General features: G+C 41.3%; 1 protein-coding gene across 7 annotated transcripts in view; it reads left to right on the top strand.

Annotated features, from left to right (window-relative positions):
• Positions 1 to 26,819, top strand: part of ANO10 (anoctamin 10) — a 283,194-nt gene that overhangs the window by 110,838 nt on the left and 145,537 nt on the right. For all 7 annotated transcript variants that reach the window (XR_008422657.1, XM_053904132.1, XM_053904133.1 and 4 more), the window contains exon 11: positions 4,241 to 4,369. Coding sequence is in view for 6 of the 7 variants with exons in the window: in XM_053904132.1 (XP_053760107.1) it covers positions 4,241 to 4,369 (129 nt within the window). In the remaining variant the exon portion in view is untranslated. The remainder of the gene's footprint in view (positions 1 to 4,240; positions 4,370 to 26,819) is intronic.

The raw sequence follows: 26,819 nt of genomic DNA, 5'->3' as shown, positions 1-26,819 counted from the left end.
TAATAAAGATAAGAGTACAGATGGATGAAATGAAAAACCAAAATAATAGAGAAGATTACTGAAAAGAGTTGGTTCTTTGGGAAGATCAATATAGTTGACAAGATAACCAATATAAAAAGAAAACAGCAGGTACCACTACAGACCCTTAAAGTACCGAAAGTATTGAAGGGAATATTATGAGCAACTCTACGCATACAAATTTGACAGTTTGGATCATTTCCTCCAAAAATACAAACTACCACAACTCACCCAATACGAAATAGATAATTTGAGTAGCTCTGTAATTATAAGGAAATTAAATTTGTAATTATAAATTTCCAAAAAAGAAATACATTGGCCCGAATGATTTCACCAGCAATTTCTAAGAATGAACCCCAATTTTACACAATTTCTTCCAGAAAACAGAGGAGGAGGGAATATTTCCTAATTCATTTTATGAAGGCTAGTATCAGTGTGGTGGAAAACCAGAGTGCGAGACAGGAGAACAACAAACGAACATCCCTTGTGAGCAAATGGACAAAACACCTTAATAAACTATTAGCAGACTGAGTTCAGCAATCTGTAAAAAGAAGTGTGTACCATGACAAGTGGGATTTAGTCCAGGGATGCCAGCCTGGTTTAATATTAGAAAATTAATCTGTATAACGTGCCATTTAATAGTTTGAAGAACTGCATAGTTGTATCAACCAATACATATCAAGCATTTGAGAGTCCAACATTCCTTTTTGAGAACTCTCACAAAAATAGAAATGGGGGTGTTTCTTCAACTTGATAAGGGACATCTATTTTTTAAAAAAATCTAAAGCTAACATCATACTTATTGGTGAAAGATTGAATGCTTTCCTTCTAAAATTAGGAACAAGGCAAAGGTGTTCACTCTTGCTACCTTTATCGGACACGGTACTAGAAGTTCTAAGTAGCCTGATAAGGCCAATGATATCTCTGGTTTACCCACTAGCTGACCTCAGGTGCGTGAGCAAATCCAGTCAAAGTCAGCTGAGACCAGAAGAATTGCCGAGACGAGCATATCCTAACTTGTCCACCCACAGAATCATGAGCTAAATAAATGGCTGTTTGAAGCCAGAGTTTGGGGTGGTTGGTTATGTAGTAATAGCTGACTGATAAAGGAAGTCTCAGTATTCAATACATATCAATTCTCCTTTCGTTTACAAATTGACCTACAGATTAATTTATAAATGGAGCACTACGCCAGCCCAAGGTTTTCTTTTAAGCCGGTAAGTGTATTGTCACATTCACAGGGAGAAATGAATGAAATAGAAGAACAAGAAAGCTATGAAGAAGAATAGGGACACTTACCATGTATTAAAACTTGTTACATAACTTCCGTTATTAACGTGGTGTGGTCCTGGTGCATCAGTAGACAGTCAGACCAGTTAAACAGAAGAGTAAGTCCAGAAATGGATTATGTGGTCTATGTGAAGTCTCAGTTCAGTGGGGGAAATAATTGTCCACTAATGGCATTGAGATAACCAGGTCTCCAGATAGGGGGGAAAGTTTGCTCTTCTAACGTTAAAAGAAGACGAGGCACGACACAGAATGGGAGAAAAAATACACAATACGTATGTCTGCCAGAGTACTGGTATTCAGGTTAGGAAACTCTTACAATTCAGTAAGACATTTCAGCCTTTAGAAACAAGGACCATGATTTGAAGAAGTACTTCACCAAAAAACATATGTGAATGGCCGGTGAGCTCATGAAAAGATTTATAATTAGTTACCAGGAAAATGCAAATGAAAACCAGAAGATAGCACTACATACCCAGTTTAAAATGAAGATTCACGGTGTGAAACGTTGGCCATGATGCGTAGTAACTGCAACTGTCCTACCTTTCTGGCGAGGATGCGTCATGGTGCAGTCACTTTGCAGAATGAGATGGAAGTTTGTTAGAAAGTTCAACGTACACCTACCATACCCTCAGCATATCGGCTCCTAAATATCCAGGAGAAATGAGAGAACGTGAACATTTCAGGAGGCACGCATGTGTCTATAGTAACTTCATTCAGAGTAGTCCGAAACTGGAAACAACCCAGTGTTCCATCAGTAGGTAAATAAATAAAAAATGATGGTATATTCATAAAATGGAATACTACTCCACAATAAAAATGGAAACGACTAGATATAGATATAGAAATGATATGGATCAATCTCAAAATCATGCTGGGTGAAAGGATGGGGAAGAGTATATACTATGTCATTCCAGTTATGACATCCTGGAGCAGTGACAAAACTGCAGTGACAAAGAGCAGGTCACTGTTTGCTTTGGGCCGGTGTGAAGAGAAGGATGGATTGCAGTGGGTCATGAGCAGTCTTTTGGGGGAAGTAGAATTATTCTGCATCTCGTTTGTGGTGGTGTTTTCACAGGTATATACGTCAATCAAAACTTAAGTGTATACCTTCAATGAATACAGCTTATTGCACATAAATTATAACTCAGTATAGCTGTATTTGAAAAAATCATGTTTCATTATAGACGTATTAAAAATGCAGGAAGCCAGGCACTCTTAGATACTGCTGATAGGAGGATGAACTGGTCAGTCTCATGGAGTGCAGCTTGACGTGATTTATCAAAATTATGAATGCGTGGTACCTTTGACTCAGTTCCACTTTCAGGAATTTATCCTAATTCCACTCTTGTTAAATGATGTATTTACACGGTAACTAAATGGAACGATGATTGTCATAGCAACTAATGCCCACCAATAAGGAAATGGTTAAATAAATTCCGATACATCTCTGCAATAAAGTATTTAAACAGTTGTGACAAAGAATGAGAGAGTTCTTTGAGTACTGACATAGAATATTCTCCAAGACAATTTTAAGTGACAAAAGCAAGGGACCGGACAGTATGCATTGGGCTGAAAGAGGGGAAGAAAGGGCATATATATTCAAATTTCTTTATAAAGTTTGCATATAAAGCATCTGGAAAGGTAAAAAAAAAAAAAATTCATAATGGTGATCCTTTTGTAGGGAGCACAGGAGCTCGCGGGTAGGTAAGGGGTACATGAGGGCAAGGAGACTCTTCACTGTAACTTCAAGTTTTCAATTCTGAGCTATGTGAAGATAAAAAATGAATAAATAAAAAAATTTAAGTTACTTAAAGAGAAGATAAAGTCTTGAGTAGGTTTGTTGTAAAGAAAACTCCGGAAAAAATAATCAAGTTAGACAAAGATTGCTAAAAAAAGATAGCGGAAATTCTCCATGAGACCAGATATTTATTCAGTTGGGATCCAATCATGTTTTGTTTTGCTTCTTTTAAAATTTTAGTTTCTAACAGTAATTGTATTTTTTAGAATTCGTGGGACTTTTATCTGATTCTTGTTTTAAACGAAAGTACAGTTGGCACACAACGTTACACGTGTTTGGGGTGTGCAACACAGTGATTGGACAAGTCTGTATGCTCTGCTGTGCTCGCCACAAGCAGAGTACCCGCGTGGGTCACCAGGCGTTGCCGTCACAACACCTTGACCGTAATCCCTGTGGGCTGCAGCATTCCTCCCCGCGACTTGCTCGTTCTGTAATGGAAGCCTCTATGTCCCTTCCCAGTGGTTAGGTTACTCGGCAGGGATCAAGTGTTGTGCATTAAAAGGAAGAGCGAGCGGGCAGTGGTCACAACATTTCCGCAGTCGGTACTCTGTAGTGGGCTCTGGGAGACTCCTCCACGGGGCCTGGGGTCAGTCTGTTCAGTAGCTCGGCGGGGCACGTGTGTTTTTCCGAAGTCTCCTGGGCGAATGCCACTCGAAAAGGATCACGATAGCTGGTGCCTCTGGTGTAGCCGAACCAGCTGTGGTCTGTAATGTGGCAGAGTAAGACAGTCACAAAAAAATTCCGTTTGAAATCATACTAACAGTTTTTGAATGTGAAACGTTTTTTCTGGTGGCCCCACCTTAGATTCCCTTTAGGTACGAGTAGGGTAACTTGAACAGCACACTCCTCTCGGATGTATTCCAAATTCTCAGGCCCCTGCCCACCTCCAGCTGGGAAGGTAGAACATAGTGCTTTGGATATTCCAGCCAAAAATATTGAAAATGCCTTGTAACGGCATGATTTTCTTAAGCCGAAGAAAATCACAGCATTATAGAGAAAAAGTTTTAAATGTACTTGGGATATTTGGAACGAGGGAAAGGCTTTTTCTTTCATTTTATATGATACAAAAAAAGGCTGAGGAAGTATGGAAGAGGTCATTGTGGTTTTTAATTTCACATTCTTTTTTCCTTTTAGTTGGCTTTTGAAACAATGAGTGTTATATCTGTGGTCACTAACTGTGCTCTAATTGGAATGTCACCACAAGTGAATGCCCTCTTTCCAGAGTCAAAATTGGACCTCGTTTTGATCGTGGTAGCCGTGGAGGTAAGTGAAACTTTCAACGTATTTTAAATAGTCTCCACGCCAGACGCCTCCGTTTAAGCAGAGATGACCTACAGACAGCAGCGGTATCCCTGTCTGTCCGTGACTGGCAGTTTAACGACACACATTTCCTGGTAAGAAGGCGAGGTAGTTCAGGTGACGGACCGACGCATTTCTGGTTGCTGCCCAGCTCGGAGAGACCGAGCCGTGGTGGGCTCGGGAAAGTGACTCTTCCCGTCCATTGCTGGGTAGAGAACTTCCGTATGAAATAGAATTCTGTAGATTTGACGTTTTTTTAGCCTCTTGTAGGGATCTGTCATTTCTACGTTCTTCCGCAAATGGATCCTAAGAAACGCTTTTTGATAATGACTTAAATCTCGTTAGCAACAGGTGTGGAATTCATCGTGAAACTCTAAAACACCCAGATGTGATATGTATCAGGAAGGCGCATAACCGTGCGTACGAAGTTCAAGGAGGCTGGCTGGCCGTACTTTTTAGGTTTTCATTTTGTTTATGGTGGTTCCGAATATGGATTACTGTAACATCTTGAAAATTCAGCACTGACCAGTTGCAAATGGACGCATTCGCAGGAATTTTTATTGCTAGTGCTTATTGTGACCTTTCATTTTTAGATACTTTAAAAATAGAGCAGTTGTGAACATTGAATCCAGCAGAATTTAGCGGGACTATAAGGCAGTGGCTCGTATACCTAAGGCCTCAGGACTGAGGGCCAGCTAGCAGTCGGAGTGTGAACTTGTGCTGAAGAACTAGATTCTGCTTCGCGGTGTTTATCTTTCTGTGTATTTAATAGGAATCTGTGTTCGTGGTGGATGTTCTATGCAGAATATGCGTTTTGGAGAATGATTTTAGACAGCAGTGAGTAGGAGGGAAAGGGGACGGCTCCAGCACATAAAAGTAGGTCTGCTTTGAATTTTGAGAGTTGAATAGGATTTTGGAGAGCTATTTGCAAGGCTGGTTTCTCACCTGTGTTAGTGAGAGATCAAGACAGAGGCGTCTTAGACGGCCAGCTGCCCAGGCTCATAGCGTACCTTCCATTTAGGATATGGCCTTAAGTTTGTGGGTCTGGGATCTTGTCTTTGCCAGTACATGCAGAGTTAATTAGGCTTTTGGGACTGACTGATGCTTAAAACTAACGAGACTCACAAAGGACTGACCAGAATGCCAGGCAGTTAACTTACCAGAAGGAGATACTTTTCCAATGACTGTAACAGTTGGTGTTAAAGTTACAGTGGAATTGGTTTAGTAGATTTCTTGGTAAATTGGGAACCAGAACAAGAGGAGTACGAAAGTCTTGAGAGACACGGAAGGACCTGAAAACCGTCCCCTCCCCCAAATCGAGCAGAGCTCTGCTGTGGGCCACATCTGGGGGTTCCGTTGCCAGCTTCTGAGCGATGCGGGACGTGTTCACTGCCCACTTCTTGATTTTGCCTTCGCTTTCTCCAGATTTCTGGCTGGTCCAGGGTTCTGTGTATCCCCAATGCTACTTCTTTCTTCTTTTGTATTTGCTGATGTCTTAACATCAGATATTTGGGGCCTGGTTCTTCTCACTTAATTGGGGAGATATCCTGGCCTACAGGAGCATTCTGCAGGTGGCACCCAGGAATTTGCTGGCCTGTGTGGGGTGGGCCGCAGTATTTCTGTGGTGTTTGGCTAGAGCGTCTAAAAGTTCTCTGTCTTGCTGGGCCGCCCCTGTGCCGGCCCTTTGGCTGGAGAGCAGGCTTGTCTTGGGACTTTTTTTTTTGTCTGTGCCCGTTGGCATTTGTGCTTGCCCCTTCCTCAGCACTCAGTCTAGGACGTATGAGGTAGAGAGGAATACCTGGGGTCCTCAGGGTACTGGGGTCTATGCTGAGTCGGCCTTCTTTCTACCTTTCAGAGTTTCCGTGTGTTTATTTTGTATGTAATGTCCATGGTCTTTGGTTGTTCTTAGCAGGAGGAGGAGTGAAAACTACTTCTGTTCCATTCTTCCAGAAGCAGAAGTCCTCACTCTGTTAATCTTTTTTTTTTTTTTTTTTTCTTTCCTCTTTTGCTTAGGACCAAAGTCCTTTCTTTGGGCCTGGCTAGCACACTTTTATTCCTTATGTCTCAGCTTAGATGTCGCTGGTCTCCCAGGCTTTTCTGATCCTTCCATCTCTGCTGGATCTCTTCTCTTAGCCCATCTTGAAGCTCCATGGCCCTCCCTCCTGGTGATTATCCCGTTTATATGCCTTGCGCTTCCTGATAGGTGTGTTTATGTAATGTCTGTCTCTCTCGTGCACTGTTGGTTTCTTAAGACCAGGGACGGTGTCTACTTTTCTATCTAGTAGATAAGAGTACTAACTTGAACAGTGATGGTAGGTATACAGTTCAGTGTTGTGAATGTGGAATTAATAAATTAAGCTATTAAAAAAGAAAATGGGCATTTCTTTCTTTCTTTTTTTTTTTTAATTTCAAAACACAGAATGGGGGTGCCTGGGTAGTTCAGCTGGTGAAGCATCCCACTTCTGCTCAGGTCACGATCTCACAGTTTGTGAGTTCAAGCCCTGCGTCGGGTTCTGTGCTGACAGCTCAGAGCCTGGAGCCTGCTTCGGATTCTGTGTCTCCCTGTCTCTGTGCCCCTCCCCTGCTCATGTTCTGTCTCTCTCAAAAATAAATAAACTGAAAAAAAAAAAAGAAATCAAAAGAAAAAGAAAAAATGGGTATTATTCTTTTCTGATAAACATATTCGGTATTAATTATATGACTATATTTGTTTATAGCGTTTTCTGAGTTCTACTTACAGAACACAAAGTGGCAAGTGCTCATTTTTTTATTCCTTAATTATACACAGTCAGTATTGAGAGCTACTATGTATATGCTACTGAATCTGGTGCGAAGGAAAGACAAAGCTGGCTTTTTATTTTTGTCCTCAAGAGCTCTGCTTCTTAATGTAGCTGAGAAGATGTGCACATTTTACACATACGCGCACGCACACGCACGTGTCCACATACGGACACTATAGCTTAGTGCATCTACCAGAGACGCAACTAGGCAGAATAAATGATATGTCAGGTGACTGGCCTGTGGTGACGTGGAGGAGAAGATCATCACGACTGTCATCCAAAGACAGGGGACCCCTTGTGGTCTTCTCTTCTTCTTTGGTGAGTTCTGAGAAGGCTTGGATGTGAGTTAATCCCGATTTCCTCCATGCTAGCGTAGACTTCCCACTCTGAATTCTAGCCCGGGTGGAATCTGCACCTAGGATGTAAGTTGGGGATGCCTGGCAACCTGAGGGGTGGAAGGCAAAAGCTCAGCCACGGGCTGTCTCAGCCACCGACTTTCGAGTCCGTCATGACACGGGAGAAACGTGTTTTTCAGCTTAAAATTCTTCCCCGTAGGCCAGAATGCCAGCAGTGTCGGGCTATTTCATTACCAGCTAGACTTATACCTCTAAACAAGAAGTATTTCCTTTGGTTACCAAGATTAAATCCTTATAATAGTGATTATTTTGGTGTGTTCTGTTTGTTTGTTTTTTTAATGAGCCAACTCATAGAGATGTTACCAATGTTTGTTAATACAGAGATCATTACTAATATTGAGATCACCCAGGGTTAAGTCAAAGGGTGAAGGAGTGTAAGGAGGTTGTAACTACATGTATATACCGCTTTCTCATTTTTGGTTTTTATTGTGGTGAAGTAAACATCGGAAATTTATCATTTTAACCTCTTCAGAAATTTAATTGTGGTAAAAAAAAAACCCCACATAATATGAAATGTACCCTTTTAACCACTTTTGATTGTACGGTTCAAGGCATTAACTGAAACTCTGTATCTGTTAAACACGAAGTGCCCATTCTCCCCTCTCCAGCCCCTGGTAACCACCATTCTCCCTTCTGTTCTTGTGAATGTGATTACTCTAGGAATCTCACATAACAGAATCATCCAATATCTGTCCTCTTGTGTCATAAGGTCTTCAGGGTTCATGTGTGTTACAGGATATGTTAAAATTTCCTTCCTTTTCAAGACTGCATGATACTCCCGTGTATGTATATACCACGTCTTATTTATCCGTTCGTCAGCCGATGGCCACGTGGGTTGCTTCCGCATTTTGGCTGTTGTGAATAATATTGCTGTGAACGTGGATGTACCAATACCTCTTTGAGTCCCTGTTTCACTTCTTTAGAGTCCATAGCCAGAAACAGAATTTCTGGATTACGTGGTAATTCTGTTTAATTTTTTCAAGAAACACAATACCATTTTCCACAGCAGCTGTACCGTTTTTACATTCCCGCCAGCAAGGCACAAGCATTTGTTCAATTTCTCCACCTCTTTGCCAACATTTGTTATTTTCTGTTGTTTGTTTGTTTAATAATAGTCATCCTAATGGGTATGAGGTAATACCTCATTATAGTTTTGATTTCCCTGACAAGCGGCGATGTTGAACATCTTTTCATGTGCTTTTGGCCACTTGAATATCATCTGTTCAGTTTCCTCACCCGTTCTTTTTTTTAGTTGCCTTTCGCTTATCTGTTGACTTGTAGGAGTTCTTTATACGTGCTGGGTATCGATCTCTTGTTAGAGACGTGACTCGAGAATGTTTTTTCCACTTCTGTGGGCTACCTTTGTACTCTGTTGGCACTACCCTCTTAGTGCATAGAAGCCCAGGTTTTCCGCTTGTTTCTTTTGTTGCCTGTGCCTTTGGTGTCATAGCCAAGAAATCGTTGCCAAGTCTAATGTCATGAAGCTTTTGCCCTGCCTTTTCTTAGGAGTTTTATAGTGTTGGGTCCTAAGTTTAGGTCTCTGATCCATTTTGAGTTAAGTTTTTCTACAGTGTAAGGTAAGGGTCCAACTTCGTTCTTTTGCCTGAGGACATCCAGTTTTCCCAGCACCCCGTTGAAAAGACTGTCTTTTCCCCAGTGAATGGTGTTGCCATCCTCGCTGGAAATCACTTGACCATAAACGTGAGGTTTATTTCTGGCCTCTTAATTAATTTCCATTGGTCTATATGTCTGGTTTTTTTTTAACCGCTTTATTGATGTGTGATTGACATACAAAAAGCTGTATGTGTTTAATATATCTAACTTGGTGAATTTGGTGAGAAGTATCTTTCTATCTTTATGCCAGTACCACATTGCTTTTGGCACTATAGCCTTGTAGTAGGTTTTCAAGTCAGCAAGTGTGAGACTCCCAACTTTGTTCTTTTTCAAGGCTGTAAAAGATTGTTTTGGCTATTTGAGTGTGTGTTTGCTTTAATGTGCTTGTAGTAACTGTAGCTATTTACTGATTTTTTGGAAACTATTGATCAAAAGTTGAGTTATATTGGCACAGATTGGTATTAAAATAAGTCTTTCCTTTGTACCAAAGTAGTATATTTGAGGATTTGCTGTTTTTATTTTATTGACTTTTCTACCTATTGAGAGGACCCCAGCTTTGTTTTCTAAATTGAAAATTTTGTGTGTCAGGACAAAATCTAGCTCAGATAAAGTGTTAGAAATAACCCAAAAATTAGTAAGTTAGCTAGTTTTATTCTAGTGTTGCTGAGACCTGAGCTGAATGCCATCTGGTCTTGTAATGAATCCAAAAAGTAGAAAGTTTAATATAAATTAGAAAGTATACGTTTTTGGTTTATTACCATGTAAGTCTGCAAAATCCTACTGAAATTACAATTCAGAATGTTATAGAGAGTTCATTAAAACCATCCGTGGATCAGATTAGCAATGTTTCTAAGATATTTCCTTTGATCTGTAGATAGGTTTTCAAATAAGGAAGTAAAATTTTAATATTATACTTACTTACCTGTTTTCTCCTGAAATCTAGATAGTGTCAGTTTTAATTACTGAATTTAAAACAGTGTTTTGCTAGTAGCACATTAAATTAATAGCATGCTGTACTTAACATATATTCATTCATGGCCCCTAAAAGAATAGAAATTTCACTAATTCGAAACCTAGTAAATAAGCCATATGTGTATTTAAATTTTTGTGTAAATTATTAACATTTGATGGAAATAGCAGTTTAAGGTATTTTATCTTAAAGCTATTTTCTCCAAATTAAGTAATATCTAAAATATATTTATGGGGTGCCTGGGTGGCTCAGTTGGTTAAAGTGTCTGACTTCGGCTCAGGTCATGATCTTACGGTCTGTGGGGGTTCGAGCCCCACCTCGGGCTTTGTGCTGACAACTCAGAGCCTGGAGCCTGGTTCGGATTCTGTGTGTCTCTCTCTCTCTCTTCCTCCTCCCAGCTTATGCTCTCTCTGTCTCTGTCTCTCTCTCTCTCTCTCTCTCTCTCTCTCTCAATAGTGAATAAATAAACTTAAAAACATTACAAAATGTATTCATGTCAAAAGAAAAAAAGAATTTGTTAAAACAAAGGAGACTTAGAAAATTTAACAGTTTTATAAAGTTGGAGTTGAGAGTTAGTATTGTCACAGTTTAAATTGTAGATGAATTTGATTGTTTCAGTAGTAACGCCAGGGAACTTTAATTTTTATTTAAATTTTTTATTCAGGTTTTTTGTTTTTTGTTTTTTGTTTTTTTAAGCTTGACATAGTAGAGCATAAAATTCAATAAAAGGCAAAAATGATCATTATGCTTGGTAACACAGGGTCATATGTCACAACTTTTGTGTATTTACTGCCATCTAGCGTTTCCTTTAAAAACTAAGGACACTTGAACACTATTTTATTTGTAAAATGTTACAGACATTTGTTACAGGCTGATCAAGAGAATAGCCTACCAATGTATGAAACCATGTGAAAATTCCATTTTTTAGGTTAAAAATATCCAAAAACTGGTGGTGTTAGAGTCCAACCCATAAGATTAAATCAATGTCCAAATAATATATTTTAAAAATAAGCATTATCCTCACTTTTGAGGCAAAGTTAATTTCTTTATTTGATGTAATTCCAAGCAAAGGATCACTGCTTTAAGTGAGGGATTACACTTGGGGCGGCTGGCTGGCTCGCTCAGTCAGTAGAGCACACAACGCCTAATCTCACGGTCGTGAGTTTGAGCCCCACGTTGGGCATGGAACCTACTAAGCAGAAACCAGGGAAAAACAATGAGAAATTACACAAAGGTCTCTAATTCCTAAGGAAATAGAAAGGACTTGAATTCTGTAAACAGCCTATGTTCGGTAATCTCCCATTTTAGCATTAAATGCATTCACAGTCCTCTATTCGTTCTGAACTTGGCAAGATGCACCAGTTACACATTCTGAATGCTAACAATTCACCTACTAAACGCTGTTTTTTTCCTAAGGTGAAAGTGAGTTGACTCTTCACCCTAGAAGTTGCACTACATTTCTAATGTTTAGGTCCTGGTGCCCAGCAAGCCAGTTTCCACCATGCATTTTAATCGGTAGTTAAAAAAAAATATCGCTTCATTGCACTTTCTTAAATTAAAAAAAGAAAAAAGAAGTTATGTGATTTTTTTTTTTTTTTTGGAGCTGCTTAGAAACAGAACTGATTCTCGTCAGCTTGTAATGACCAAGGATGTCTTCTGGGAATGGACAGAGGCCTTTGGGTTCTTTTATGCCCTAACTCGCAGAGTTTATTTTTCTATTTAAAAAAAAAAAAATGGTTTCAGACTTCAAGAAAAGCTGCAAGCGTAATACAGATAATCTTTATGTTTATTTTTTATTTACAGGATTCGCTCATTTGGAACATTTTTCCACGTGAGTGCTCGCTCTCTCTCGGTTCATTTATGTTTAGTCTCTATGTAGGAATACATGTGGGTGCTTCCCGGTACGGAGATTCTGTCCCTCTCCTGCCCCGTCGTGCATCATGGCCCTGGGCCAGTCACCTCCTCTCGTGAGACCATTTCCTTGACCGCCGATTGAAACTAGTACAGCTTCTCTTCCAGGGACACCATGAGGAGGAGAAGTAACACATGTGTGACAAGTGTCTGCATTGTGCAGATGCTTGATAAATGCAGGTCTCGCTGCCCCTCTTCCAGACGAGCAATAGACACGCTGTGCATGTGAAGTTCCCCCTCTGCACTTGGCAGAGGCACAGGGGTGAGAGCTGTGGTTCTAACTGGCTCCGCAGCGGCAGAGTGAAGCTGTCATTGTCTCTACTGTCGTTGTGGTCATTACTTGCTCAGCGGGCAGTGTGGCCGCGTGGAAGTCGCTTGGGTGTCAGGGCCTGGAGGCAGCCGCGTTAGGACCTCGGCTCTTCCTCTTCCTCCCTGTGTGCCTTACTTTGCTCAGGTGTAAAAGTGAGGGATGCCAGCTCTGACCCGAAGGAGGAAGCGAAAAAGTGGTTAGCAGTGAACATCGACACCGTTGTTAGGGGTGCATACCTTAGCAGCTAGCCCTTGTGCCTCCCTCAGCTCGGAGCTTCCTTGCCCTCGGCTGTGTTCCCCAGGATAACTCGAATTGGTTTCTCGATCAGATGTTAGTCAGCCTCTCTTACGTTTCCCTCCTGTGACGTGACTCCATTCTTTTCCTCTTCCTGCTCCCGCTCCCACTCCTCAGTCCGGCCCCCCTTCGCACCCATTATCGCACCAGGTCTTCCTGATTCTGACTTCTGAACATCCGTCCAGTCTCCCTTTCCCGTGACCGGTGGCGTGGCCTGAGTTCAGGCTTTCACCATTTCTCGTCTGGACTTTTTTTTAAAACAACTTCGTGGATGTCATTCACACACCATCCAGTTCCCTCGTTTCAACCTCACATCCCCCCGTTCTCACCTACCCTTTCACGGCAGATCGTCGCCGGCCTCCTCGCTTTATGCCCTCATCTGCCCCATGCTCTCTCCTTCTGGAGTGGTTGTTCCAAGACACGGTACTGATCCTATGTCTCGTCTACAACAGCCCTTAACTCAAATCTCCGTGGCTTACAAAGGAGCAGTGCCTTGGTTGAATCTCAGAGTCTTTTCCAGGGTCCTTTCCCCTTCACCCCCCCCACCCCCCGCTGTCCCAGTTCACACTTGGGGCACCCCAGAGCCTTTCCTGGGAATGAATAAATGGCATTAGCATTTCCTAAAACCAGAGGACAGTGATGTGTCTCTTCCACCAGACCGAGTTTCCTGGGAGCATTGGCAAGAGTAGGCATGCGGTACACATTCAGTCGCTGAGCAATGTCCACTGAATTGCCCTTACTCTTTGTTTTCAAGTGATTAAGCAGTTGCTCATTAAATGTTTGATAATGAATGAATGTAGTCATGTATAGTTGTTTTTTCAATGAGTATAGGGTTAGTGGGAACTGTTTAAGAAGTAATTTCTTAATTAGTGGGGCACCTGGGTGGCTAAGTCATTTGAGCATCGGACTCTTGAATCTGGCTCAAGTCATGATCTCAGGGTACATGTGTTCGAGCCCTGCCTCAGGCTCTGTGCTGACAGCTTGTGGAACCGGCTTGATATTCTCTCTCTGCCCCTCCTGCCCACGCTTTCTCTCTCTCTCAAAATAAAAGCTTAAAAAAAAAAAAGAATTAATTTCAACTTTATGATTAAAGACTTTGTTGTATTTTGGGGAGGTATACTAACAAAACCCTTAGGTAAAATATTAAAATTATTTCTAAGAAAGTGAGCTGAATTAGGCAGTATGACACAGGGGTTCAGCACATGGCCTCTGGGTTCAAATCCTGGCTTCACCACTGATGAGCTATCTGTCTTTGAGTGAGTTTAGTACCTACAGTTATTCTGAGGATTAAATGAACAAATATACACGGCACGCTTACTATAGCACCTGGCAAGATGAACTAGTCAGTATTTGTTAGCTGTTACTGTTGTTTCAGAAAAAAAATCTGTTCTCATAGAAGTCTCTTTACCTTATTGAAAGGACTGATGAAACTCTGAGAATTCAATTAAAAAGCTTGATTGTAAAGAAACCCACAACCAACTATTTTCATTTGGTACCACTTCTGAACGTCAGAGCATGTATCGGGCTCCTAGCAGGGCAAAGAAGGTTTTTGACTTTTGGACTAGGGTACTTTTGAATGGAATTATTGAGTTGGGTTTTGTCTTCCCTTTATTTCTGTGATAATCATGGTAATTTTCTGGTCTTTCTGTAGGCTGTCGCCCTCTTCAGTTTGTATCCAAATGAAACATTGCTCTGCGTTCTTTGAATGGGGTGGGAGTAATTAAAGATCGTCAAGGCACATTCTTTCATTGAATGCATATTTATTGTATGCCCCAAACCTGCCAGATATTACTAAGGTACAGCCCTGGCTTGGCAGGTTTTCCAGACAGGATCATCCAGGACATGGAATGGATCACGATGCAACAGAAGGCCTGTTTTCTGGCCTCCCAGGTGGCCCAGCTCTCCCTCCCCTCCCGACGGGGCCTGGACTGGCACAGGCACCCCCAGCCTGCTGGGAGGGGGCCATGGCGACAGCGTCCCCTCACTGAGACGAGTGCACACCAAGAGGCATTTCGTTTCCGGATCTGTTTAATGTGTGGCATTCTTGTTACCGTAATTGGCATAATTTAATGAAATGGAATGAAAACTGATGAAATGTGTATGCTAAAACAGAGAGAGCCGTCATTTCTGTGAAAACCTTTGGAAAGACTCCATAAAGACAAGTTACTATCAGATTGGATAAAGATGAGGCAATTATAAAAGATTAGGGACAAATCATAAAAAGATGGGCAGCTTCCAGGTTCTGTTTTCACTTTGCTCCTCGTGTGTCTTTAAGTTTTCCTTCTTCTTTAAAGAAAACAATCCTGAAGCTCTTCAGCGTTGTCTAATGGGTGTTATTTATGCATGGAAGACTGAGAAACTCCGTCGCTGGATCCTACTCAAGGGAAAGGTCTTGGCCCTACATTAAACTATTTGCAAATAAATTATACTTTAAAAGGTTTGCCAAAGTAAAACATGAATGATACGCATTTTTATGATTCCTCATTTTACCTACTTTGTTGATGAACTGAGGAATTACTGGTCTCAGGTCTACCGCCTAAGTGAGTGTCTTCTGTCCTTGGGAATTAGGGGCGTGGCTCAGAAGTTTGTCCGTTAGTGCGAAGTATGTGTTTTGTTGAAGAACCCAGTGTCTTCCAAATTGTTGGTTGGGACATAACCTATTTAAATATGATCTTACAAATTACTTTGTATTCTTTTAAGGTATTACAATGGTTAAGCTAACTCGAGTCTTGTCCTAGAAAGTTTAGTAAAAGCAAGCCTCACACTTCTGAAAGAGATCAGATTGTATTAAGAATAGCGTTGTTTTCAGAAAAGAATTGTACAAGGATTAAGAATTAAAAAAATCAACAGTTTCTCTATACTTTTAAGGCACAATTTTAATGCCTGGCTGCATTATTTTCTTTAAGTGAAACCTCAGAACATTGTATATATCCATACTCAAATGTGGGCACTCCAATTCTAAAAACAACTGGAATGACTTGGGTTATTTGTCTCTGAGAACTGTTATTCTGCTGTGCTCTCGGTGACGCTCCCAAGGCCTCTGCCAACTACCTGCTCCCTCTAATATGTCCTGTGCTCCCTGCTCTCATGCACGGACCCGCCAAGTGCACTGGCCTTCTGTAGGATTTACCTGCTAGCCTCCTCCTTGTGTGACAGTGATCTTCTGTTTCAGACGCATGAATCAGCTGAAAGCCAAACTTGCCCCCTTTCTCCATTTTTCTGTTTTATCTTTTGCGGGATGGTGTGATGAGAAAGCAAAATACATTCGAAATGCTTTCAAAATGTTTTCAATTTTTCCCCCGAGGGTGGGAAGCAAGTTTTGCTTCAGAAGGCGGAAGGACGTGTTAAGAACATATGACTACCAGTGTTTATAGTATTGGATGCAGTGTTGAGAAGTTCCAAATCCAGAGGGAACCCATTGGGTAGGCCTTGTGTGGCAGGGGACCTCTTGGAGGAAGAGGGAGACGTTGGGCTGCCCCAGAGGCACGTGTGAGCCTGGGAATGGTAAAAGCTGAGACCGTATGGGTTTCTCAGGGAGGGTGAAGAGCATGAATTGGGGATGAGGGGTAAAATGGGGAGAGGGGGCCCAGGTGGCTCAGTCAGTCGAGCGTCTGACTTCGGCTCAGGTCATGATCTCATGGTTCGTGAGTTCGAGCCCCACGTCAGGCTCTGTGCTGACAGCCCGGAGCCTGGAGCCTGCTTTGGATTCTGTGCCTCCCTCTCTCTCTATGCCCCTCCCCTGCTCGTGCCCCCCCACCCTCTTAAAAATAAATAAACATGAAAAAAAATTTTTTGAAAAGAAGTGTGGGGAAACTGATAGAGGGCCCAGCGCTCACGGTGAAAAGCCGACATTCCGTTCCATTTCATTCCAAGGGGTCTCTTGTGAGACGCTCAGGGGAAAACTGCAGTAATCATTTATCCTCACTGATGTCACTCTCCTCGGCCATGCCAGTGACAGGTAAACCTGAATAGGTTGGAGCCTCTAGTCCTCCCGTGACTCCAGGGAGTTAGCCCCTCGTGGGACTCTGCCGGGGGACACAGTGGGTTTGCTTCTGTGAAGCCTGGCCCCATGCTTGTAGACAGTGTGGCTGTCCTCCACACTGCCCCACACCCTGCCCTCCTCTGCCTCAGTGCCTTCTTGCTCTTTCCACATCGGTCCCGACCGCTGGAGTGCGCCCAGCCTTCTTTCCCATCATTCAGTCCACCTTGCCTCTTCAGTTTCTGCCGTCCTGCTGGCTAGGTCTCAGTTCTGTGTGCCCGCATGCTTGGTTTATTTTTTTGCAGAAATACAAAATGCTTGTTCTTCAGGTTATCCTTCTGTGCTTTCACATGGCTTGTTTTGCTTCCATTTAAAACACAGCTTCTGAGTTTCTAGGCCACACTGGAAATGCAGAGAAGATAAATGGCACTCTTGCTCTCTAAGAAGGCTTGGGCCCCCAGGCAGAGCATTTCAATACTCATTTTTGATGTCTCTCTTCTTGTTTTTTCGCTCAGTTAAAATCGTGCCTTTAAATTCACGTCTATCACCACGTAGACCCTGTTTAATAACCCGTTTCCTCTAGGAAGGTTTTCCCACTTTAGCAATACCCCCGGCCCAAAATGTCGTCTTAGTAGTCTAGGTCCTATCCTGCTTCAGGAAACACTTACCTTCTTGCATTGGAATTTTGTTTCAGAAATTGGGCCAGGCTTTAATATCTCATTCTTAGCATTATCAGTGTTGATAGACTAATTGGATTAGGTGAAATGGTATCAGTTTGCCCAGCTCATAATTCCTCTGGTTTTTTTGTTTTGTTTTGCTGTCACTTCTGTTTTCCCTCTGCCTCACCCACCTTTAGTCTGTAACTTAAAAGCTGCAGAGGTTTAGAGGGACTTTAGTTTCTTCTGCAGTCCCCCAGGGTGCCATGTTGCAAACACTGGATTAAATTGGAAGCCGTGCGACAGTGTTTTATAGACTCCAGGGTGCTTATAAATATAAGATGTGAATATTGCCACTGTCATTTCTTCCTAATCAGTAAAATGTGTTCCTAATCCCATTATGCTATGTTACTAAAAATGGACTATTTCCGAAGAGGTTAAGAACCACGAAAAGGAAAGATTTTGAACGTTATAAGAAAATTTCTTGCATCCTTTAGTTACAAACACTTATCTGCCAGCTGAAGGAATAGAAATGCCATGTTTCACGTATACACACATAATGTGTGTGTGTGTCTGTATGTATGAGTGTGTGTGTTTGTGTGTGTGTGTGTGTGTGTGTGCGCGCGTGTGTGTGAAATGATATACCTAATCTGAGCCTGTAGATCAAGTTTCTCCTCTGGCAGCTCGAGCATGAGGTGGAAGATGAGCCGCAGAATGGAAAGATGTGACCATGGCGTGCTGCTTGCTGTCAGTGGTCCCCAGCTGTGACCATTTCTACAAGTTCAAGGGAGGATTCAGTGCTTCCATTTCAGGTTCATTGTAGTACGCCATGGAGAAGCTAATTGGCACCATCTGTGCGAATGACTGAGTCTGTAATGTGGTCACTGGTGCACAAAGAACTCGGGTTGAAGGAGTATTTCACGGCAAAAAGGTGGTAGGATTGGAGCAGAAAGAATACAGTCGATTAATATTCTTTTGTAATGATCAGCTGCAGAAAAGCAGCCACAGGAGGAAAGAACAGCTCTCCGATAGGTCACCAGTATCCTTCCAACCGAGAGTTTAGGGAAGACACGTGAGCACGTCTATGGGGACAGCTCGCTGCACTGCCTTTGCCACTAGATTTGTCCGATGCATCCATTCTCAAACGTGGACATTTAAATTTACTGAGCGTGGGCGCCCCGGATTAGGGATGAGGTGTGTGTTTGGCTGTGAAGGTACAGCACAAGGACACGTTTTGGAATGATGGAGTTGTTCCGTGTCCTGATGATGACGATGGTCTCACACCCCAGCGCGTTTGTTCAAAGAGCTGCACGAGTGGTGTTTACCTGCAAATTTAAAAATGAGGTTTAAAATACATAACACGTTACTGAAAAAACACGTTTTGGAAAATCTTTTGCCTGTTGTTCAGGATATGCTTGCAAGATGAAAGACTGATTCTTTCCCAAAACTAATTAAAACTGAAGCGACCTAATACCAATTAATCTAAAATTTGATTTTGTATAGCAAGTGGCTTTTTTCAAACTCCAAATAAGATTTTGTAATCGCATTTTTAGAGGTACTGCTAAAAGGAACGTGTCAGGAGGCGTCGGCTTCTTTGGTTTTCCTTTCTTTAATCTCTCATAACTCCTGTCAACGTTAAAGGGGATGCTCATCCAGAGGACTGCTTTGCCGACGAGGGGAAATTGATGAGGTGAGCCATAGTTTCAGACATTTGAGAATTCACTGGTCATGCCTAAGAACAAAACTGATCCCGTTTTATATTTTGCTGTTTTCAGAATGTAGGCCATGCACACAAATGCTGATAATTGTATGGCAAGTAATACGCTCTTACTGTTAAGCCTTTCACTGGCACAGGATATTCCTCATGTGTTTCTAGAAGCGTCAGGGCAGGTAGACGGGCAGTAAGCAGCAGCACACTGGGAGCGATGAGGGAGGGATAGAGGTTGATGTTGGTTAATGGAATCATTAAAAACTGTAAGGTTGTATTTGGTGATTTTTAAGTAAATAATTTCAAACTAAAAGAAAATTTTTAACCAACTTGGAATGTTACATTTACTTACGAGTTTGACTTTTCTGAGGATTGTTTCAGTAGTCCTAAGGCAAGAAGCTATTAAGGGTTTAACCAAAAGAACATATTTTTTAAATATGAGAAACTAAATAGTATGTAACTATGATCCAATTGAAGGTTGATTTATCGGTTGAGTTCTCATTTTGTAGTTTTTATGTTAAAAAGTTTTTTTAGTGTTTATTTATTTTTGAGAGAGAGAGAGAGACGGACAGACAGACTGTGAGCAGGGGAGGGGCAGAGAGAGAGGGAGACACAGAATCGGAAGCAGGCTCCAGGCTCTGGGCTGTCGGCACAGAGCCCGACGCGGGGCTCCGATCCATGGACAGTGAGGTCATGACCTGAGCCGAAGTCAGATGCTCCACCGACTGAGCCACCCAGGTGCCCCTGCAGTTTTTATGCTTTAAAATAAAGGTCCGTGACCTTTCAAAACTAGGGCGCCAAGCCCTGTTTATTCATTCCTTTAGAAGAAAGAGGTTTAAAATCTCAAGTCTTGAGAAGGGTCTCATTTCAAATCTTTATCAGCTGGCGTCATAGTTACCAACTCACATGTTAGCTAAGATTAATGGAATTTGACTTTTCAGGATGTCCCGCCCTGTCGTCTTGGTCAGTACGTCACTACCCCTGCTGTCAGTGGTGCTCGTCGCACTGCTAAGGGTGGCTCACGTGCTGTGCGCGCTGGTCTGGGAACCGTTAGTGGTTTGCAGAAACGTAAGGCGCTCAAGCTAACCGGGGAGTCAGCAGGCCGCTTCCTTCTTGGCCCGTGTCTCGGTACGGAAAGCAGCGTCATCGGAGCTGTGGGTGCGCTTAGGGAGAGCTGCTGTACCTTCTGGCCCAGGTCTGTCCTTCTCCGTGCACCGCTCGAGAGTGTTCTGCCCTGCGGCGTTGCGGTGAATCCTCTCCTTTCCGAGAACAATGTTGGATTTGGATGTTGGGTTTCCCGCTGCCGGGCGACGTTCCTGTTCCTGACCTTGCAGCCGTGGCGCTCCACGAGCCTCCTCCGTGGCCATTTCCGGGCGGACATTGGAACAGGGGAGGGGGTGGGGGCCTGCCCTGCGGAGAGGCTGCCCGCACCCTCTGCCTCTGCACGTTGGAACGTTGTCCAGGTCAACAGACGGTGTCCCGTCGCGACTGTGCTGCTTGCTCAGAACCTCAGCTGCTGCTTCGGCTGCATTATTCTCTTGACCACACGCACACGCACACGCACACGCACAGGCGAACAGAGTGCTGAAAACAGCAGATGGTGTTCAGTTGGGCATTTCCGTCAGTGGGAGAAAGAGCTGGCCGCAAGCTTTCCTTTTCCGCTCTCCTTTTTGTTGTAGACGTGTAACTTTTTATCGAGTTATTGGAGAAGCTGTTCCCTCCCACACACATACACGCCTTTGTGTGAGGACAGTGGCAGCGTGCCTCATTTCCCTGTCTTGAAATCTGATGGTATCTTTTGATACGGTTGCATTTTTGTTGGTAGCTGACAGCAAGGTGTTTCCTTACAGAAATAATGATCTTCTTTATGTAAATGTTTAAATTTATTCTTTGACTAGCGGTACATTTACATGATTCAAAACTTGAAAGGTTCAACGACACGGTGATAAAATCCCTCCACTTCTGTCTCCCAGTCAACAAATTCTCTTTCATGAGGGCAATCACTGTGATAGGATTCTTACATGTGCTTCCTGGAAGATTTAATGTGCAGATAAACAAATGTATATAAGAATAATGGTTCATGAGCAGAAGTTAGTGCATTTGTTTTACATCCAGTTGTTCCGTACAAATAAGAATGCTGACCTCTGATGCTGTAGAGCTCTAGAACTTATGACTAGAATGATCTTTTACGTGGCAGTTTTGACTTGTTCGGGATAATAGAAGTTCTTGCATCATCAGTAGATGACGGGTTGAAGGATAATGAATGACTGGTGTGCTTGTAACTTTAGGTTTGGATCTGTTTTACCTACAAGTTAGGAAAGGTGAAAGCTGCTTATTAATAACGAACATTTTGTCCTGCTTGTTGTCCGGGATAGTACCAAGATTGGGTTGGGCCCAAAGCAGAGGAGCAGTCTGTTTGCCAATGTGTCATAAGTTTTTAATAAGAATGAATTCCATTATTCTTAGGCCAAAGCTCGTTGAAACTGATAATCATGCAACTATGGGTAAAGAATCCGTTGCAGCAGGATCATTCAACAAAAACGCCCTGGGTTGCTTGTTGAAGTTGCTTTTCAAAAACATGAGCTTCGTAAAATTGCAACAAATGTATTCTTTGACCTGGAAATTCTACTTGACGTGATCTCTCGTCACGAGAGAGGAACTTGGGACGGGGATGATTCAGGCTCAGTGCTGCCATTCTCTGGACGGGCTTCCGGTTTTCTGGCTGTTCCTCACTCCCATCTGCTGCATTCCTCTTTCTCCCTGGCCCTGCATGTCCCTCTGCTTCCTTCTGCCTGCCACTTGTCGTTGCCGCCCTCTGAAATGTATCACGGTCCCCTTTCTGCCGACCACCCCTGCTTTAGGCTTCTTTCCTGCCGAATTTTCTCTGACTGCTCCGTGAGGTCTGGGGCCGTGTCCTGGTCTGGGGGCACCAGCGCTTTCCTAAGCCCCTGCTGGATTTGGGCCCAGAGCGTGGCATAGAGGCCACAAAGGCAGAGAGAGAAGAGAACATCTGTTTGGTGTGGAACGGGAACAGCCATCTCCCGAGTCAGAGAGCAACGTCTTCGGAGCAGGGCACGTCTTTTATGTGAATTCTCGTTGCTAGGCGTGAAAAAGGAACCAGGCGTGCATAAACCTTACCCTGTCACTGTGTTTTTGAATCCTTGGGTCAGTGATCCATGGATGCCCTGGAGGGATTCTTTTGGCTGTTTTGTTTTATTTTACTCTTCCTTGGGAAAGAACATGAAAATGATGTGCATCCAAATTAATTTTGTTCTTAATGACTATAAAGATATAGCATAAGGGATTTTGGGGGGCGATGGAACTGTTCAGTACCCTCACTAGCGTGGTGGTCATGCAAATCTATGGATTTGTTAAAGTTCATGAAACTACACACAAAAAAAGGCAACTTCATCATACGATAGAAAATAAAATTTAAAGACAAAATAACTTTAAAAATTTCATGTATCCCTGCAAATAGGTATCTGTGGATGTCATTAATTAAGGAATCACTATTTTACTGGATGAACTGTTGTGCGACTCCGCTGTACATACTGGGATTTCTAAGAACCTATTCCGATTATTTCCCAGTCTTTGTACCTACCTTTCCCACCCTATACACACCTACCTGTATTTTCATATTTAGTATAATATCAACTCTAAATTGAATGAGGATAGCAAGTCAGAGATAATAGCTGATGATTTTTTTGTTTGTTTTTTCTAAATCATTAGGAAGAGTTTTGAGCCATTTTATATGGGAAGTTTAGGCAAAGGCAAGGCATTTGCAACCATGAAAGCATCAGTTACTTTTGCCTCTTTATTTAGAGAGAATCCTCATCCCTTTCACTATCAGACCTTTAGTCTCCTCTTTGCATTATTAATATCATTATGGGAATAATTGAGACTTTAATCAAGGCCGCCCGTGATTCTGCCCTTCTCTCTGTTGGCAAGATACAGTTGATGTCACACGTGAGGCTGCCAGATGAATTGATAGGGTAATAGTTGAGGACATATCCATGGTGACCCCCAGTGATGAGAATTTCTGTTTAGTGGGTAGAAAGAACGTCACTGGACTTAGGACACTGCTCTTGGTTCTTTCATTATGTTTTTCATTACCATTTAAACCACAGAACTGTGAGATCACATGTGGCAGGGTGTTTTTACTTCAAGACCTGCTGTTAGTATTTTTAAAGGAATTACAAAGCAGAAATACAATGCAGTGACTTCATTTCATATGTTAAAATACTAACGCCAGAAGAAACTCTGCCATAGACATTCAGAAAGAAGGTGATCTTATCTGAGTCACAAGAGACCATTATTTTACCTTCATTCTTATAAAACAACTTGGGAAAGCTAGAATAATTACAAATCTAAGAATAAAATGAAGTAGATCTCGGTGAATTCTTTGGGTAAGGAATAAGCCAGTATTCGTAATTTTAAAGAGTGTTAAGAATATTTCTCCAAAGTAAAATGGAGTTTGCTTTTAAAATATGTGTTGCTTCTTGAGAGTCTTTCGTTTTGCTGTGTCTTCAAAATAGTTGAATGTTGTTTAAGTAGCAGGTGGATGTAATCAAAAGTTAAAATACCTGTACTCATGAGCTTAGAGTCATTTTTTTGTCTTCTTGCCTGGAGTTCATTAATAGTATTCCACATACGGGTTTTACTTAAAAGAATATTCAGATTTTCCTTTTTAGATACATGCATGCCATTTAAGTTTGAGATTTTTTCTGTGCCCTAACATAGGATCAGGCTTTTAAAGGTTCTATGTGTGCTTGAGAAGAAAATAGACTCTTTATTATAATCATGTAATGTTATCAGTGTCTATACCTTATTAAAGCTCTACCGTATTAAGCATATTGCCTAGGTCTCCTAAATTATTGCTTTTTGTCCACTTGTCTTCATTTCAGAGTGGTGTTAAAGTATCCTATTAAATACTATGCTCCTGTTACAAAGCACCTACTGTAGTTTCTGGTTTGTGAATGTAATTGCTATGTTATTTGGTGCATAGAGATGTATAACTGCTATATTTTCATTTTAAATTGTGGCATTTAACATTATAAAAGTATTTCTTAGTCATTTTTAATGTTTTTTGACCTAAATTTTACTGTCTGATACTAGAATTATATCTCCCTCTTTCTCTTTTTCTCCAACTTATTCTTATTTTTAGCTTTCCTGAATCACTTGCATTTAGGTGTGTCTGTTATCTGTAGCATAGAATTTAGTTTTCTTTCGGAAGATAGTTTGGAATCTTTTACTTTTAATTGGTGTGTTAAGCCCATTTGCATTAATTGAGATGCCAATGTGTTCGGTCTCAACTTTGTCATGCTATTTTATGTCACATATTCTATGGTATTATATTTACAGTGTTTTTTCTCTGTATGGTCTATACTCTCTTTTTGTGAGATGTTTAGGAAGGTTTGTTTTGTACCTTTATAGTTATACCTTCTATAATGTCCTTAATTCTTTTTTTTTTTTTTCTTTACTTAGATATCTACTATTTGGTTTGTCAGGGTTTTGTTTTTTTTTTTTTTTTTCATTTTTATTGTGTTTTAGTGTTTATTTATTTGAGAGAGAAAAAGAGAGTGCGAGCAGAGGAGGGGCAGAGAGAGAAGGAGATAGAGGATCTAAAGCAGCCTCCATGCTGACAACAGAGAGCCCGATACAGGGCTCGAACTCACAAACTGCAAGATCATGACCTGAGCCAAAGTTGGACATTTAACCAACTGAGCCACCCAGGTGCTTCTGGTTTGTCAGTTTTAAAAAAACGTCCTTTGATTATGTTTTATCTCTTTGACAATTAATGTATTTTCCTTTCTCCTTTCTCCTCTCATTTCAGTTGCACTATTTCTGCCTTGTCAAAATGTTCAGCATTCGTATGTGACTTTTTGAGTCCTAGGAAGCAATTAAATCTCTCTGGTGCTTTCCATCGGTCACTTTTTTTCATGAAACTTGTTCTCTAGTACAGTGCTTCTCCAACAATAGTAGGCATACTAATCATTTGTACCTCTTGGATTCTCATTCCTTACATATGCCACATATGTATGTGGCAGTGTTGTGGCAATGAACCCTACTTTGGGTAGTAAAAGATTCCTCAAGAAGAATTTTTAAGTTCTTAAATGTTTAAGACTATTCTATAACATTTATATTTGAAGGACAACTTAGCCGTATATAAAATATTTTGGTTCAATTTTCTTAAAATTTCCTGAAAATGCTCCTGTAATATTGTCTTGGTTTATTACTGTTAAACTTTGATGTCAGCCTGGTTTTTCCCTTTTTGTGAGTGACTTGGTCATTTTGCATTGAGGCCCAGACGTTTCTTTTTACTTTAAAATTTTGTCTTTAAAATCTAATAGTTTTAAGGTAGGTATGTGTCTCAGAGTTGACTGGTTCAGACCACAGAAACACAGGGGGCTCTTTCAAATGAAGTTTCAGATCTTCTTTTATTTCTGGAACATTTTCTTGAAGTATAGTTTTTAAAATTAATTGTGTTCTCATGTTTTTCTTTAGGGTTTTCAGTTATATGTATGTTGGATCTTCTTTTCCTATTTTCTATATCTATCATTTTATTTCATTTGGACATTTCTATTTAATTTTGTCATCTTGGCTTTTTTAATTCTTTCTTTGGTGTCCTTTATTTGCAATTCTATCTGTTCTTCCTGGGCACTTTGTGGTTTAATCTTCATTTCTAAGATGACTTTGTCTTTTTCTTCAGTTCTTTGCTGGGCTGTCATTGTTATTTCACATCTTCCCGTTTGTTGGATTGTTTGATATTTCGGTTCTGAGTTTTTAAATAATTTTAAAGTTTTTAAATTTATTTAGAGGTTTTCTTTCATATTTGTAAATGCTTACTTAATATTTAATTCAGGTTTGAATCTCGAATTATAACTTTCATGTGGTTTCTGTTTTGTTTCCTTGGTTTTGGGGTTTCTTTATTGTTTTTTTATTTCGCTTGTGAGCAAAACCAAAAACTGAAACAACTTGGTTCTCAATGTCTGTTTTATTCTCCTCGTAACTCGGTACAGATGTTATTGCTAGTTTTCTGTTCATTTTGAAATGAATGATTTTCCTGGACTAGCTTTAGTAGCGCTAGCTGGCAGGGGTAAGACAATCACTCATCAGCTCCTTGGTTCACGAGTGCTCCCTGCTTCTGGTGTGGCAAAAATGCTTTTCCCTGTTCTCTTTTTTCTTGGGCTAAGCACTTTTTTTTTATTGAGATATTATCGACATACAGCATTATTATTAGTTTCAGGTGTACAACATAATGATTCAGTGTTTTTACATATTTGAAATGATCACCACATTTAGTCGAGTGGACATCTAACACCACACAGCTACAGCTACAAATTTGTTTCTTGTGATGAGAACTTTTAAGGTTTACTCTCTCAGGAGCTTTCAGATAATCAGTACAGTATTGGCTATAGTCATCATGCTGTATATTACGTCCCCACGACTTACTTATTTTATAACTGAAAGTGTGTACCTTTTGACACCCTCATCCATTTCACAAGGACACTTAAGTTGTTTCCGTATCTCGGCTATTGTAAATACTGCTGCGATGATAGGGGTGCCTATGTCTTTTCAAATCAGTGTTTTTCTTTTCTTCAAATAAATACCCAGGAGTCACATTGCTGAATCATATGGTAACTCTGTTTTTAATTATTTGAGGGATTCTGCATACTGTCTTCCAAAGAGACTGCACCAATCTATGTTCCCACCAGCAGTGCACAAAGATTCCCTTTTCTCCACATCCTCGCCGACACTTGTCATTTCTTGTCTTTT

The sequence above is a fragment of the Panthera pardus genome, unplaced genomic scaffold, assembly GCF_024362965.1.
Source record: "Panthera pardus isolate Hobbes unplaced genomic scaffold, ASM2436296v1 HiC_scaffold_16, whole genome shotgun sequence".
Lineage (NCBI taxonomy): Eukaryota > Metazoa > Chordata > Mammalia > Carnivora > Felidae > Panthera > Panthera pardus.
The sequence above is the reverse complement of the archived record's forward strand: the minus strand, read 5'-3'. Positions and strand labels throughout refer to the sequence as shown.